This window comes from Bos indicus, chromosome 19 (assembly GCF_029378745.1).
Source record: "Bos indicus isolate NIAB-ARS_2022 breed Sahiwal x Tharparkar chromosome 19, NIAB-ARS_B.indTharparkar_mat_pri_1.0, whole genome shotgun sequence".
Lineage (NCBI taxonomy): Eukaryota > Metazoa > Chordata > Mammalia > Artiodactyla > Bovidae > Bos > Bos indicus.
The window spans coordinates 23777201-23795410 of NC_091778.1; the positions used below are offsets into that span (position 1 = coordinate 23777201).

The following is an 18210-nucleotide window of genomic DNA, read 5'->3' on the forward strand; positions in this document are numbered from 1 at the left end:
CCAAAGCATGAGTGAAAAATGAAAGTGAAGTTGCTCAGTCGTTCCCAACTCTTAGCGACCCCATGGACTGCAGCCTACCAGGCTCCTCTGTCCATGGATTTTCTAGGCAAGAGTACTGGAGTGGGGTGCCATTGCCTTCTCCTATAACTAAACAAACTTGTCCTTCTGATGTCTCTTGTTTTCTTTGGATGGCAAGCTCTTTTTTCTCCATACCTAGAGTGTCACATCACTGAAAATGCTCAGAGAATCCTGAATTTGCTGAATACATATAACTAAGTCTACATAGGCAACCAAGGAACTCTTACACTAAGCAAATTCATGTTGACAACCCAACTGAACAGAGAATCACCTCCACAAACCAGACTATTTTGTAAAAAGATTACCTAGTGGTTCATGTGAACTCTTCCAAGTCCAGGCATCCACACATTAGTGTGGGAGCAGCCTGCAAAACCCTGATTAGCAGCTTCTTTAAAAATTTGCAGTAAGGGTTTTACGAATTCCTCTGTTGGACTGAAATGCAGCATACAGTTGGCAAAAATACTGCTGGACAAAGAACAAATCATCTGATTAGCTCTTGGAGGTAGCTCCAGAGAGTATAATTTGTATGTGATCACCTCCAACTATCTGATAGAAAAACAATTCACAAAAATATGATTGTTCATTCTACATACTTATTTTAATAGCAACTACTAGTACATCACTAATCTATTAATTTCCCAAGTCTTAACAACAAAGAACTAAAGTCCAAGATACATTTTTGGTATATCTCGTTTAGCAATGAGTCGAGCACAGTGAAGCTGGTACTCTCATACGTTGCTGATGTGGCTATAATGTGGAATAACTCTTCAAGGGAAGGTACTGGGTTGGCGAAAAGGCTCCGGTAAAAATAAAAGACATATTTTCACCAAGAACTTTATTGATCAATGTAGTCACTAACTGAATGAATGTTTTGGCCAACCCAATAGTATTTACCAATTGCAAAGCTGTTTTCTAACACAGGGAATCTAGAAATGTTATCACAGATACACAGGCCAACTATTTAAGCGGACCATTAACAAAGACATTTACTGCAGCAGCATTTACAAAAGCAAAGCTGGAAATAAGCTCAATGTTCAAGAGTAGTCAACTTCCCCCCGACCCACCGCCAAATGAGGAGTACATCAATGTGAGACAGTCATTCAGATTGACCTCAATGCCTGACATAAAATGATCTATATTAACTAAGTATCTGTACACACTGTTGTATAAATTCTCAAAGATATTACATCGAGTGTTTCTAACAGAGGACCACTGTACTATTTCACCATGTGTACGTGTACTTCTGAGAATCTATTTAATTCTTCTCTATTCCTGCCACTCACTGGAGCAGGCGGAAAGTAACCTCAGCCTTCAGTTGTACAACTCCAAAAATTGCATGTTAGATGATCCTTAAGTACATTTTGTATTATAAAAAAACACTGGCACTTTAATGATTAAAATAAACATCACACTGTTACCTGATTTAGAGGACGGGATACTTGCACTATTTATACTCCTTGTTCTTCAGAACCAGGTTACATACAGGTTAACTTTTTCCCCCAGAAACATACATCATTTTTGGGAAACAAGTGATTTATGGAAGAAAAAAAAAAAGTTCTTCACATTCAGGCAAAAAATATAATCAATGTATTTAGACTAGAGATTTTATTATAGAAGGAAAAAGGATAGAGGCACAATAATGTTTGGCATTTTTAATTTAGGTTTGTTTTATTTAAGTTTAATGTTAATCCATGCTGTGTTTCAGTAAGAACAATACAGATTCTGTATCTGTGGCTCCAGTCAGATATCCAGTAGTACAAATTAGCTTCAAGTTACACATACTGAACAAAAGAGGTTGAGCGAGCGAAGGAGGGGAGGGGCGGGGCCCGGGGGAGAGGGAAGGAGAAGAAACAAAGAATTGAACACGCATGCAGGCTTTTCCATACCACCTTCAACGCTAACCTGCTTCAGAGGGAGAGTAAAAGTAGGCAAGAATGAGCAGCCACGGATTGTTGAACTGTTACCAGCACCATGCTTTTCAGCAACATTTCAGCAGAGTTTGAAACACTTTTTTTTTTTTTTACAGCAAAACCATTACAACAAACTCTCCACAATACCTTTTACCACCTCAAGCTAACATCCAATTAATTTTAAACATTGGTATAAAATTCAATTTAAGCAATTAGAAAAAGGGAAAATGATACCACATACACCAATATAGTGTGATTAACCTTTCTCTTAGATGCTTGTATCACGTAAAATTCTAATGGCTTTCGAATGTAATTTCCATTTCTAATGGTGATCTTGCCACATCTGGCAGGAGACAATACAGTAATGCTGAAAAAGCCTCTATGCAGTCCTGTTAGTGTTCTTAAAGAACCTAAAAGCTGGGACCAGTAAAATCCACAGAAATTCACTCTTGCCTTTAAGAACTTTTGAAAACTGTTTAAAAAAAAAAAAACAAAAAACCAACAGGGCAGGAACCTAAATTCTGAGACCAAATGTAAAAGTCAGATTTGGTGGTTCTCAGTGACAATGGGGGAACTTCCAAGAGGGGTGGGATGGGAAGGTCTAGGGTGGTCAGAGATGGTTTCTCTTGTTGGCTTTTATGTCTCACTGATTTTCATCTTCCACATCCTGCAGCGCTTCTTTATTCTGCTCTTCACCTGCAAAGAAGAATGACAATTAATTTATAACCTACTAAACTAGGTTGCTGTGGAGACAGACAAAGGTATCATTCCAAGCATAAGACTCCTTATATTTGATACAACTGGTCTAAACACAGACAGGCAAAGGACTGCTACCATCCTTGACACCTTAGATGCCTAAGCCAAGAGGTGCTGCTGGATCAAGGTCCTGAATGATCAACAGGATGAAAAAAAAAATTGATGCATAGTAAAAGTCAATGTTTTTATGCTAAAAAAGCTCTTAAGTAGACAGCCAAGGTAACCATATTATCAAAATGATTTTCAAGCTTTCATGTGTATCTTGAGTCAAAATACTCTTTCTCAATAACCTCACCTCTTCAAGAACCAAGAGTATTTTATAAATTTTTGCAAAATCTAATTGATCTGAAGGTTCATTAGAAACATTTCAATATGAGAACTGAGCAGTAAAACGACTCAAAGGAGTTGGAAGATTCTGCTTTTGTAAACAAATATTTTACACATTTTGTATCTTGGACAATCGCACCAAACCATAAACCACATCTCTCACTGTAGAGTGGAACAGCATGCTCAAAGTAAACCAGACCACTGAGGTTATTAAAGAAGGGCATTTGGACCAGTTCTCTCATGCCACTTTTCTCTTCCCTTAGAACATGATTATTAATTAGCCTGAGGAATTTCAACTGCACTATGACATGCAATCGAAAGCCAGCCTATTCACCAGTCGTCTACCTATTAATAAGCATAAGACAGCCATAATAAGGAAGCATGCAGGCTTTTGCCAAAAAATAAACAGATAAAAGTTACATTATTTTGTGCTATAATAAACCTCTAATTCCTAAGTAGTTACTAGTTTGATCAAAATAAATGAAAAATCAATGAAATAATCCAACAATCATGATACTGCAGACAATTCATCCATTCATACTGCTTGTTAAATTACTTAAGTCAGAATGGACAAATGACACTAAGAGCAGCTCCCTACAGGCGTAAAGCAGAACTCTGAGGAACACTTTTAAATTGTCTTGTCTTAAAGACCTTGATACGATAAATGCTGTCATGGCAGTAAGGGTAAAGATAGTTTTAGTCATTTCAACATTTCTTTTGTGATAAAAATGTTTGCCATTTATTGTTTTAAAAAAGTATTTAAGGTAGATAAAGATTTTTTGACTCATTTAGAAAGACATGCAAAGAAAAGACGAAAACAACCATTTACTGAGGGAAGAAATGATGGACCACCCAATTGTTCTCCCAATGAACAATAATGTATTCAAACTTAAGAAATGATAAGAACATTCACACTCATTTTCAACAGCAATACACTGCCAAAATACAGTTAACATACATCAATAGAGCACACTCTTAATTTACTTATAAGCAATCACTAGGTTTGCCAAAAGTTCCAAGTAACTCTGGTGTAAAAACATTGTCAAAGAAGTCACACCCAACCAGAAGTAGACAGGGGTAGCAGATCATAAATGTCTTAAAAGGTTTTGCATCCTGGGATGTATAACAGGCAGTTTTTTAAGCAACAAGATGATGATATGCAGGCATGATTAGTGAAGAACCAAAACTAAAAGCAGAATTCACTGTGCCATGATAATGACTTACAAAGTAGAGTTTTTAGGAAAGGAAGAGTTGGATTTTCCTTTAGGAATCTATATTGTAAGGAGAAAGGGAGGGAGAACAATCATATGAAAGCAACATTACAAGAAAAATAAACCAAGAGCAGGACAAAGGAAAACATCAATGACTTAGGGGAATCAGATTTTGGAATCTTACTTTGCATGAACTTCACTCTAAGAAATAATCTGTTGTTTTTTTTTTAATCTGTTCCTTTTTAAGAGGACAAAATATCCTCTTAAAAGGTATACAGAAAGGGAGAAAACATTTCCTCAGATATGTATTTCTTTGCCCAGTTTCTGGATTGGGAAGGGAGAAGGGAACAAGCAGAGAGAACACATTTCCTCTCTATGAACTTGTGTATTAAACAGTCCTCTGATCATAGGTTAAAAGAAAAAGGACCGAAATTGCTTGATGAGACAAAGCGGTGCTCCCTTTAAAGAATTATGTTTGAACACACCCAGACAAACATTAACATTCTGCAGGCAAAAAGAATACAAGCATGTATAAGTAAAGGTTTGTGAACAACATAAAGTTCATAGATTTCTTTGTTTAGAAACCCTCAATTCATTGCTTTTTTACGCCACTTTTCACATTTAAAGTAAAAAAGGAGAAAACAATCTAAATAATCCTTAAACTAAGTGCAAGTAACATCCTAACTTCATAACCCAAATTCTTCTACATTCAGCATTGATTCTAAATCACAAAAGCAACTTAACATGTAACATTAGCAAAACAGGCAAATAATTTTCTAGTATCAACAGTTTGTAATTTCAGACAGCTTGTTTATTTTGCTAAAATTTCAACAGACCACTTGAATTTTTCAAGTTAAACTATGTTTCATAATTCCAAATATTTTGTAACACACCTCTTAAAACCTAATCTGTCTCAATGAAATTTAATTGGTCGATCTACAAAGTCATAAGGAATTGATGCAATTGAATTTCATTAGTTTAAGTGTTTAAGATTAAAGAGAAATCTACTCTAAAATGTAATTAAACATTTTGTATAAAAAACATTCTCAACTATGAAAACATAATAAGTTTAAAGATATTTTATTTTTAAATAATCCATTTAACAAAACATGCTTGATAACCAAGAAAAAGAGTATCTTTGATTCTGTATAAATGGAATCACAATCTGCCTTAATCAATTTTTGGTTATGAGTGATAACAGAAAATCAGACTTATTTTTATTTTTGGAATCTAGCAACTTTATGAAAGGAGACATCTGCACCAAATAATGTGTCCCCCCCCCAAAAAAAATCACTTTTCAAAATCACTTTTTGTTGTTGGTATTTTTCACCCTCAAAAAAATATCCCAAGAGATCAAAGAGGTATAGCTTACTTTAGGTCAATACCGCTTACCAAACTCTCCACATGCTTTTTCCTTTTATCCCCTCAAACAGGCAGAGAGATATTAGTCTTCTCTGAGCTGGGGGTGACTATGAAGAGTCCACAGCTATCTGGCCATTCTTCTTAGTAGTTATTGTTAGAATACAATAGAATTTAAAGCTGGAAGGAACCCCAGTCATTAGTTCAGAGATGGTTTAGTTGGTTTTGAGTTCCACAGACTGGTAGTGGTTGCCTGCAGTGCTGTGCTGACGAAAAGTAATCTGTGACTCCATCTGGCTTTGTTGGTGAAGTGTGCAAGTAAGTCACATGCACCATAAATCTCAAGCCAAACCTAGTCAAGTTCTAAACAGTTCACAGAGCTACTGCATTTTAGAAGCAGAGTCCCCTAACTCTCACTTACCGTTAAGATAATTCTAAAACCTGACTCTGTCCTTCCACCGCCAACCTACATTCCCTGCCATCCATTTTCAGAGACATCTTTAAAAAGTTATGTTTCCAAATACAATATATATTGGTCTGACTAAGAAAAACTCCATTTAGCCTCAAGGAATACAAAATATGCTTCAGTTTGGGTAATACACTTTTAAAGGATTTGTAGCTAAAAATGACAAAATGTTGTTTCCACTCCCTGTATCACCAGAGCCAGTTACAAACACTCTTATAATTATCATGTCACACTAGTTTGTGTCCATCTCCCCATCCAGTCTCCCCACCCTTTCAATGATCTATCATAGGTAAAAACAATTCTTTAGCAATGAGTAGAATAAAATATTCTTTAAAATCAAGAAACGTGACAAATTTGGTCCTTTACATCTGGAAAACTAAGCACCCACCCTACTCCCAACCACAAGATTAAATTTTATAAAATAGGTAACTATTTACAACTGCAACATTAGAAAACAAAGAGACTATATCAGATCTCTTAAATAAGGATCTATATGAGCAGGGTGTTTCATCTGCTGTATAGAATACAGAGGAAAATTAGTCTTTTATTATATAAAAGATTTCCACACAGGAAAGATACCATAAATACCTACTTATAACCATCTAAGTTTTAACCTGAGGCTTGCCACTCAGCCAAAACAGTGACAACAACAATAAAATATAATTAACCTTAGACCCCTAAAATTGAATCTGAAGAATGGTAATATGAACTGCTTCCTCTCCCATCTTTCAAAACTGATAGAACAGAAAACTAAGTTTAGCCAATGTTATGACAGGTAAATCTTTAAATCTTTGATTATTAACAAAAGATCTCCTTTTCCAAACAGGCCTTTTACATTATTATCTTACAGACCAAAATGTAAGGCTGTACTTTGATACCATTTCCTGTAAAGGTAGTAATTAAAATTTGATAGTTTGGAGGGTAGGCTGAGTCTAAGTTATACCATAATAATATGAAGAAATCCCAATTTTCTAAGAGTAAATAGATCCAACAACTGAAAGAGACATATTTTAACTTCAGTCTCCTTACCATCACCCTGCATGTCTGAAGTCCATAGTGTCAGATTATCACGTAACAACTGCATGATAAGTGTAGAGTCCTTATAGCTTTCTTCACTCAGCGTGTCCAGTTCTGCAATTGCATCATCAAAAGCTGCTTTTGCCAACCTACAAGAGTTCACATAATGTATTATAAAAATAAACTAAACAAGTCCAAAATAAACTAAACAAGTCCAAAAACAGATGTTAGAAATGACGTAAGTTAAATCTCAAGTCTTTTCTTGAGTTATCACTACCAGACCCTATTAGACGCTGAATGCTTGGCACTGAAAACAGGTGTAACTAATGAAACGCCTTTTTAAATTTTGTAATCCAGCAACTGTGGAACTAGTGAAATTTTTGTTGACGTTCCACTGATTACTATGCTTTTGACAAGCAGACCTAATCCCATCCAAGCCACCATCAAAATATATGCATGTGAATGGTATTTCCAAATTCTAGTCAGTTTAACTTTATTTAATAAAGTTTTAATGCAAAAAGAAAAAATTCTGGGACAGTATCTCACAATTTAATTCAATAAAATGTTAACAGAGCATGAAAGAAAAAACCCACAAAAATGTGATCATATAAGCCATTTACTACAGTTAAGAAACAAAATTCACCTTTACTTTTTGAGTACTGTGTACTATGTACACTAAGTGATGCTGGGAACAGGTAGGAAAAAGAGGAAAGAGACATAATATGAGTCCACAATGAACTTTTTTAAAACACCTAAAAATAGAGGGAGTGACATAAATAGCTACTATAACATAAAGTGCCAACCTGGAGAAAGTACTTCAGGGACCCAAGAGGGTAAGCAAATTAAGAAGTCATATTTGAACAATCTTTATGGGTAGAAAAAGAACAAATGGCATACTTCACATTAAAGCAGAAGCACGGAAAGGACTTAGGTTGAAGCTGTGTGTGCTACGGCTAGACTAGAGAATGGCAATCAAAGAGTCAACCAATACTATCCCTGAACAGCCATAGCTTCTTCAGTTAAGATACATTACCTGCTTGGACTCACTCAACTAGCCATTTAGAAAGCTTTTAGATGAATTAATATTGATTTTTCATTCAAAAGAACCCACCTGACAGCTGGAAAATCTTTTTCAGGGAATATCTGATTCCTACATACCCAAGAACACCGAGGTTACTTTGTACACTTACTCCTATTGTATGATTTATCTAAAATAGGCAAATTCATAGAGATTATCAGAAAATCGGACAGAGGTGTATATACTGTTATTGTTTAGTGCTAAGTTTGTTTCAGTTGATAAAGAAGTTTTAGAAATAGATGCAACAGACAATATTGTGGGTGTACTTAATGTCTACCCACTCCCACGGACAAAGGAGCCTGGCGGGCTTCCCTGGTGGCTTAGTGGTAAAGAATCTGCCTGCAGTGCAGGAGGAGACCTGGGTTGCGAAGATGCCCTGGAACAGGATATGACAACCCATTCCAGTATTCGTGCCTGGAAAATTCCATGGACAGAGGAGCTACTGTCCATGGGGTCGCAGAGTCAGACTCGACTGAGCACACATGCACACCCGCTTAATATCATTGAACTGCACATTTAAACACAGAATGATAAACTTCATGCCGTGTATACTTAAGAAATAAAAAACCATGTACATATATGCCTTAAATTTATGTATCAAAATTGGGAATAACGTGAAGTATAAATGGGGTAACACTTTTAAATACATCAATAAGATGGCAAACTTTACAACAGAAAATACAACACAGTATGCATACTAAGAGCGTAACTATATTGAACACGAGACAAAGACTGAAAACTAATATACAAAAATGAAGATAATTCTATTATGAAAATCCCTCATTCCTTACTCCTACTCTGTAATAAGATTCTTTTCAATCTACCAATCAAATTTTTCCTCATCGCATAATTATCCTAACCACTATCCTAGTGAACTGAAATAGGTCTGTCTTTGTATCATCCAAAACAGTTGTGTTAAGAGCCAGAATTCTTCATTACAGGGCCAAGCCAAGGAAGGCAGCCCCAGGGAACAAGACAGAAAAACAAGGAGCTATTTTTTTTGGTAACCTTTTTCACTTTCAGTCAAGTTTTTTTCTCTTTAGAGACTTACCTGCAGGCACGGTCAGGGGAATTAAGAATTTCATAGTAGAATACAGAAAAGTTGAGAGCAAGACCTAAGCGAATGGGATGTGTTGGTGGAAGTTCTGTCATTGCAATATCACTAGCAGCTTTATAAGCCACTAGGCTGTTCTCCGCAGCCTCCTTCCTGTCATTCCCTGTGGCAAATTCAGCCAGATACCTGTGGTAGTCCCCTTTCCTAAAGCAAAACAAAACAACAAAAAAACCAGAATTAGATTAATGCTTTTTAAAATAAGTTGTTAAAAATTTTTCTCTATTACATAAAATCAAGTTGTGATAAAAACATGAACAGATGTATATACTTCAATAATGCAAAAACTTTCAGGAATGACTCAGATTTCACATTTCCAAACATAAGCAAAATCCTAGAGAAATTAACTGTAAACGTTCAAAAATCAACAAATTTTATCACTTGATAGACCGGAATTAAACATAGAAAGTGGTTCCAAAGAACAGCACAACAGTTTGTTAATGAAATAAAAAAACAACTATATAAAATGTTAAGACTGAACTGTGTAATGCATTGCTTATAGCTAGCCGGTATCCCCCACACAAATGAATATATAAACAGGTAACACAAAATCTAGTGCATTTTTTACAGCGATCGTCTGACCACCTCAAATGCAGTAATAGATTGTTCTTAGCAGTGAATTTGCAAATGAGTATTCAAAAACTTAAGTCTGAGAATCACTCCTCTTTTAACTATCCTTCCAACATTAAATAAAATGTTGAAAAATCTATATGAAAAACCGATGATTCTAAGAGAGCCAACATTTAATCTGATTATCTTCCCTTCTAGTATAAAACCTACATTTTATAATAGAAAACCTTGGACTCGCCAGTGTTAGCTGCTGGAATGAGGTGTTTGTCCAGTACATCCAGAATGTCACAACAGATTAACTTTAGCTCAGTCTCAACCTGAAAAAAAAAAGTCAAAAATTATTTAAGAAATTACACAAATTATCACATTCTATCTCTGGTTTTGGAGAAGAGAACCGTATTAAAGAGAACATATGTATCTGTCTCCAAACCTCCTTTTCCACTCTTGATACAAAAGCGGAGAAAACCTGTCTCCGGTTTATGTAAAGTATTTCTTCCTTCTTCCTACATGCCATTAGTTAAGTGATGGGGGGGGGGGAACATCTCACAGTTCAGCTATAGAATTAAGATGGTGATTACTACTTACTGAATGCAACATATTAACTAGCTTTTTTTTTTTTTTAAACTAGCTTTTGTCTCCACTTACACAGGAAAACAAAGATCACTGTATTTGACCAAAGATAACTAACTTAAAGAACTTAGAAGCAGAGTGAAAACCTGAACCCAAGTAGGCCGCACGGCTAGGCTCACAGTTTCTAAGGGATGGAATAAAAACTCAAAGCCAGGCATTCTGCCTCCGGGACGAACACTCCTTAACCACTATTATGCTCAACTGTAAACCACCTTACTGATAGATCCATAACCAGCTACGACATCAAAAGTCCACAGACTGAAGTAAACACTGCCACTCATTTCAATTCGTTTATCATGCCAAAAACACGTACTACCTCTTAACACACATATACATTCTGCTCTGAATTTTGTTACTACAATGTCTTCCCTGGTGGCTCCAACGGTAAAGAATCTGCCTGCAATGCAAGAGTCCCAGGTTTGATCCCTGGGTTGGGAAGATCCCCTGGAGAAGGGAACTGAAACCCACTCCAGTATTCCTGCCTGGAGAATTCTGTGGACAGAGGAGCCTTAAGGGTGACAGTCCATGGGGTCACAAAGGGACACAACTGAGGGAATAATACTTTCACTCTTCCACAGTGAGATTGTTTAACCTTTCCAAATTCATTTTGTGCCCTCTGCAACCTTCTTTCCATTGTAAATAATTCTCCCACTCACTTCTATAATCTTGTACTGATTCTAAGTAAAACCAGCTCTCTCCTGAATGAACTACCTTCTTTATGGCTTTTCAAGTAGAGATAGACTGTTCTAAGAGGAGGATGATTTCTGAATTCTCTTAAGTCCTCACTGACTCAGGATGACTGTTCTAATACTCCAAACCCTTCCTCCCTTGGAAGCTCATCCACTATGTTTTAAAATATCAATTCCTGTCATCAACAGATCTCTGCAGGCCCTTCAGCCACATTCACTAGTATCTACAGCTTACCTTTCCAATTCTTGGTATCACACACCAAGGCATTATCACGTTCCTTTCAATGTAGTTCTCCTTGATCTCAACTCCATGACTTTTATTTGTGCACTCTTAACTGTGCTACTCTAGCCTGGAATTTCTAAGTTCCAATATTTTACTACTGGATTACAACTTCTTTTTTTAGTTCCTTTACTGCTGTTATTTATACTTAGAGACACATCAAGACCTCCAGTCTCTTGACTCTTTCATCTCCCAATTTATCAGTTCCTCTCTTTGCTTCCTTTCCTTCTTACCCCAAATCCCACCATCTAGCACACAGACTTCTCTCTTCAGCACTCTCAACCTCATCTCCTCATCCCTCTGCAACACCAACCTGAATACCGACAATCCATATTCTTTGTTCCAATGTGTTTGAAGGTAATGGTCACACTGGTACCAGCTCACCACTTTCTATGTGATCCCAGGTAGTTAATCACTCAGAACACCCGTTTTTATCTAGAAACTAGAATAATATCTACCCTTTACAGGGTTATTTAAAGATTAAATACAGTAACTTGCACACATATCTTGTAATTTAGAAATATCTCACGTAAGTCAGCAAATGCCGTTTCCCCTTTCCCTCTATCCACCAAATTCACTCCATGCTAACTTTGTGACAGTTTTTTTATTCCTCTCACTGTACTTTTAAGAGTGTGTTTAGAATCAGTTTCTCAACACTCAACAGTGGGGGGGCTACTCTATGCCTAACAGGATACTTAGCAGTAACCTCATCTCTACCCACTAAAGTTGTGACAACCAAAAATGTCTCTACCAAATGTCCTCTGAGGAGCAAAGTCACTTCTGGTTTGAGAACCACTGCACTAGATTAAACTTTCTTGACCAAAAGCCACAGCAAGAAAAACATTACGTATCAGCATATACCCACATATAATATCTGAGACAATAAATTTACGCCCTCTGATATTTTCTATTATAAAAACAATGACTAGACCCATCTTCATAAGGATATTAACTGTCTCATTTTTGTATCCATATTACCTATCAACTGATGTACTTAACAGGCACATGAATATTGGTTAAGCTGTCCAGAATGGTAATTTCAAGTTACACAATGAAGTATTTTGTAGTCACCACAATAGAAACAATGATTAAATTAGTTGTCTACTTGTGTGGTGCTCTCTACAGCTTTCAAGGAAAAAAAATGTCTTCTCCTCTCTCCTCAAATACTGTATAGCTTCTAATTCTCAACCCAGATGAGTAAAAGATGCAAATCCAGTAAAATATAAAATATACACTGCAGAGGTATACAACAATGTGTGTACAAGGCTATGGTCTAAATAGTCTAACACCTAAGACATCATTCTTTGGACTTCCCTCACAGCTTAATCAGTAAAGAATCCACCCGCGATGCAGGAGACCTGTGTTCGATTCCTGGGTTAGGAAGATCCCCTGGAGAAGGAAATGGCAATCCACTCCAGTATTCTTGCCTGGAAAATCCCATGGACAGAGGAGGCTGGTGGGCTACAGTCCATGGGGTCACAAAGAGTCGGACACAACTTAGCGACTAAACCACAGGATATGACGAGATATGTCTAGGATATGCAGGCCACCCAGTAGCTCAGACAGTAAAGAATCTGCCTGCAATAGAGGAGACCCAGGTTCAATCCCTGGGTTGGGAAGATCATCTGGAGAAGCGAATGGCAACCCACTCCAGTATTCTAGCCTGGAGAAGCCCATGGACAGAGGAGTCTGGTGGGCTACAGTCCATGGGGTCGCAAAGGAGTCAGACACAACTGAGCGACTTTAACACTAGGATGTAACAATCTCACCATTTGCCGATATTCCCGAATCATTTTTAGTTTGTCTTCTCCTCCCTTGTTTTCTTCTTTCTGTTCAATGCTGCTGATTATTCTCCAGGAAGCTCTTCTAGCTCCAATCACATTTTTATATGCAACAGATAGGAGGTTTCTTTCTTCAACTGTCAACTCCACATCCATCCCTGCTACTTTCTTCATTGACTCCACCATTTCTATAAGTGAAAAGTAAAACCAGACCTTACAAACTAAGTTTTGTTAAAACATCCCTATCACAGTAAATCTTTTTCTGTCAAGCTAATGTAAAACAAAAACAAATTTTTAAGCAAAATATTACTTTCACAATCATCAAACTAGCATGAGCAAAAAAACCAAAAACCATGTAAAAGACAAAGTAAATTAAGAGCCCAGAACAAGAGGATCTAGAATATAAATTGTATGGAACCAAAATGCCAAGTATAATTTAGTATGGCTTGGAGGCATCTCTCTCATGTAAGAGAATTAGGCATGAGCACCTACCCATTTCCTAGTAAAAGTAATTCAGCTGGCCATTTAGGATAAAAGTTTTAAATTTACAGGCTCTAAAATGCATTTTTCAAAAAAAGTGATAGAAAATACATTTTCTCTCAAATTATTTCCCAACTAAATAATACTGAATTCCTATCCCCCTCAAAAAAAGTCATGGGAGGAAAGGGCATTCATTCATATAGCAAACATATAGTGAGCATTTTCATTAGTCACAAACTTATCTTTGGATTTTCCAACCCTTCCTCCTTTAGAAGGGCGCTGTCCACCTCCTATGAATTCATTCACTTGGGTGGTTCTCACTTGTTACCACTAGATGGCGAGCAAACAAAGGGGCCCAGATAAACACTGGGAGATCTTAGTACAGAGAAAAAAAAATGTAATAAAATGCATGTGGATGCAAAGGAAGTACCAAAATCCCCTCAAGAAACACTAACTGAACAAATATATTAATGAAGGGACTTCCCTGGTGGTCCACTGGTGGTCCAGTGGCTAAGACTCTGTGCTCCCAATGCAGGGGCCGGGGTCTGATCCTTCATCAGGGAACTAAGATCCAACACGGGCAAAGAAATAAATACAAAGAAAAGTTGCAAAGAAGGAAACAAATATATTAATTAAAACTGTGGTTTTGAAAATGACTAAATGTCATTACCACCATGTGACTCTCCAACTGTACAGAATAAGAACTTTTGGTAATGAGACCCAAGGATCTGCATTTTACAAACATCCTTAGCGTACATTCTATGCATAATACATACATAATAATTATATGATGAAGATGGTGACTTCATGAAACACTGCTTAATGATATGCTTAATTATATGTAATCCCACAAAATGATTTCCAGGAAGTATATCAGGGAGTTAATACAGGAAGTTAATACAAATATTAAGATGGTATGATCTCTAGAAACACTGCAGTAGTTCCTTACACCATAAAACTATACACATGTCCAGAGCAACTTTATTCACCATATTCAAAAGGCGAAAACAACCCAAATGTCCATCCATACAATGGAATACTGCTGCTGCTAAGTTGCTTCAGTCGTGTCCGACTCTGTGCGACCCCACAGACGGCAGCCCACCAGGCTCCCCCGTCCCTGGGATTCTCCAGGCAAGAACACTGGAGTGGGTTGCCATTTCCTTCTCCAATGCATGAAAGTGAAAAGTGAAAGTGAAGTCGCTCATAAAAAACAAACTACTGATACAAGTAACAGCATGGGTGACTTTAAAAAACACCATGCTAACTGAAAAAAGCCAGACCTAAATGGACTATGATTCCACCTAAATCAAGTTAGAGAAAAAACTAAAACTATTAAAACAGAGAGGAAGTGGCTATCAAGACATGGGGGTGAAGTGAGGGGCTGATGAGCAAAGGAGTACAAAGGAAATTTGGGGGAAATAGAATTGTTCTGTGGTGGTTACATAATTGAGCACATTTACTAAAACAATTTTATGTGTAAAGTAGTGTATTATAAAATCTTACCTCAATACAGCTGAATTTTTTTAAGGCGATTCTGAAGCTTTAAAAAAAATATTAGAGCATATATGGTAATAAGACCATTAATTCATTTGTGGGAGCCTGAGAGCATTCATTTGAAACATCCAATTTTTTTTAACCACAGCCATGGAAAAATGACTGTGGCAGTGTTTAGAAGTAAAGGGGATTATCATTTCAAGCTCACTGCCACACTAGTTCTCCAACAAAGCAATTTAAAAAGTAACCTAGGGCTAGGTAAAGGTAAAAGCTAAGGTTACTAGGTAAGGAATCCACCTGCCAACATAGGAGACACTGGTTAGATCCCGTGTGCCCCAACTACTGAGCCTGTGCTCTAGAGTCAGGGAGCCACAACCGCCAAGCTCTCTCACTGCAACTACTGAAGCCCAAGCACCCTAGAGCCCATGCTCTGCAACAAGGGAAGTCACCAAAATGAGAAGTGCAAGCACCACAAACTAGAGTAGCCCCTTCTCCCCGCAACTAGAGAAAAGCCTGTGTAGCAACAAAGACCCAGAACAGCCAAATATATATAAATTTTTAAATTAAATTAAATAAAAAGTAACCTAGCTACACCAACAAAGGACCATAATTCTTTTAAATTACAGAGCTTTACAACATTATATATGGAAAAACATTACTAAAATATCTAAAAATTGGGATTCCCCGGTTAACCCAGCAGTAAAGAACCCACCTGCAATGCAGGAGATGCAGGTTCAATCCCTGAGCTGGGCAGATTTCCCTGGAGAAGGAAATAGCAACCCACTCCAGTATTCTTGCCTGGAAAATCCAAAGGACAGAGGAGCCTGGTGGGCTACAGTCCATGAGTTCACAAAGAGACGGACATGACCGAGCAACTAAACAACTATATATATCTATGCCACACTTTATTTATCCATTCAGTTAATGTACTTTTGTACACTGACTTCCCACTTTTTAGCTATTATGAATAATGCTCCTATAAACATTCATGTAAGAATGTACACAAGTCTCTTGAATATATACTTGAAGACTGAAACTGTAAATAGGGTCGGCAAGTGAGGATGATTCTAATTTCTCCATAATGTCACCAACACTGGTTAGTTTCCTTTTTTTTTTTAAAGTCACCCTAGTGGGCATCAAGAAGTATCTCAGATTTTGATTTGCATTTCCTTGATGGCTAATGATGGTGAGTATCTTTTCATATGCTAATTGGCTATTTGTGCCTGCTCTGATATTCAATGCTTTGCCAGTTTTTGAGTTACCTGCTTTTTAATTACTGAGTTTAAAAGCCGGAATTCCCTGGTGGTCCAGTGGTTAAGACTCCAAGATCCCAATGCAGGGAGCCTGGGCTCAATCCCTGGTCAGGGAACCAGATCCCACATGCTGCAACTAAAAAAAAAAAAACCCACATGCCGAAACTAAGACCCAGGGCAGTTAAATATATTAAAAAAAAATTTTTGTTTTTAAAACAGCAGTTACTTTTTAAAAGCCCAACACTACTCATAGCTCTTTGCCTTCAGAAATGTCTCCATTCCAGGAGGAATAAGACTAAGGGTAGCATGAATAAGAAGAGGAAAGAGCTTTATGCTGCTGCTAGAAGTCTTACAACCAGTGCTTTATACCAATTTGTGCAAATTATGACTATAGTGAAATTCTCGTAACACTGGTGTCATCCTTAACACCTTTTAACACTTAGCATCCATTTAACACCAGCAATAGAAACATAATCCTAACTACAATATACCCCCACCAAACCATGTGAAAACCCTATTTATCCTAAATTCTAGACTAGTCACACCATTAAAACCTCCAACAGCAGAGGATTAACACTAGTTGTATTCACATAAACTTCTCAAACACAATTAGCATTTCATGAAATCACCTTTGCAGCAACAATTTTTAGCAACGAGATCTCAGCATTTCTTGCACAAAGGGAGGCTGTCAAATCTCTCTGCAGCAGATATGTTCACAATTTATGAATCAGAGAACAGCAATTTCACGATCAAATCACTATTTGTGGAGGCAGAGTTGGGTACATGAGGTTTAGGCAACAATATACAATTCCTGGGACTCTTGACAGTTGGGGGACAATGGGTAGCTAACTGAAAATCACCACGGTTACAAAAACTCTGAAATATGTAATCCTCACAACTCAAAGGACATCTGAACCAAATACTAAGCTTGTTTTGTTCCAGGTCATTTCTCGTTCATTGAGTAACAGCCTAGTCCATTACACTGAACCAGCTTGCCTCTATTTGTTACTGACTACCCTGCTGTGTGCAGTAAACCACTTCAGTTGTGTCCAGTTCTTTGCAACCCCATGGAACCATGGGATTATCCCTGCAAGAATACCAGAATGGGTTGCCATTTCCCCCTCCAGGGGATTTTCCCAACCCTGGGATCAAACTCGTCTCTTATGTCTCCTGCCTTGCCAGGAGAGTACCACTGGTGCCTCCTGGGAAGCAGTAAATGCCTATACTACATTCAAATAATATTTCCAATTAACAAGACTATGGAGAGACTCATAATATTATATGATCTGATCTTGAATCCTGTACATGAAATGACTAACGAAGACCAAAACTCTTTCATAATACAAAGTCAAGGCATTTGGGTATATTCTGAGAACTTGGCATACCGTATTCTAGAAGCCTTATGGATTCATCTGCTATAGATTATCCACAAGAGGCACAAAGTATGTGAATGTGAAGGCTATAGACTTGTCTTTTATATGGAAAAGTGACAGGCTGGTGAAAAAAAAAAGGAGAGGGCAAGAAATAAACCCATCAAAACAATCTGTAACAGAGGATTGAAAAGTGTCATTTTAAATAATAACCAGATTTGATTTCCAATCAAGAGCCCCTTAGGGTATAGGGTATGTTTACAGAAACAGTCAACAGGGAAAAAAATCCAGCTCTTCCTTTTATCTATTTAAAAGACTAAGATGACCTACCACTTCACACCCCTTGGGAT

The 18210-nt window shown here is 37.2% G+C and overlaps 1 protein-coding gene across 2 annotated transcripts in view; it reads right to left on the reverse strand.

Moving 5' to 3' along the window:
* Positions 1-1720: 1720 nt before the first annotated feature.
* YWHAE (tyrosine 3-monooxygenase/tryptophan 5-monooxygenase activation protein epsilon) overlaps positions 1721-18210 on the reverse strand; it is a 34826-nt gene continuing 18336 nt past the window's right edge. Inside the window, exons 2-7 of one of the 2 annotated variants that reach the window (XM_019981191.2) lie at positions 13252-13451; positions 10094-10200; positions 9254-9460; positions 7137-7273; positions 4296-4342; positions 1721-2684 (exon numbers count right to left, since the gene is read on the reverse strand). In XM_019981191.2, coding sequence (XP_019836750.1) covers positions 4335-4342; positions 7137-7273; positions 9254-9460; positions 10094-10200; positions 13252-13451 — 659 coding nt within the window. In that variant the 3' untranslated portion in view covers positions 1721-2684; positions 4296-4334. The remainder of the gene's footprint in view (positions 2685-4295; positions 4343-7136; positions 7274-9253; positions 9461-10093; positions 10201-13251; positions 13452-18210) is intronic. The other variant, XM_019981190.2, reaches the window with a different exon arrangement.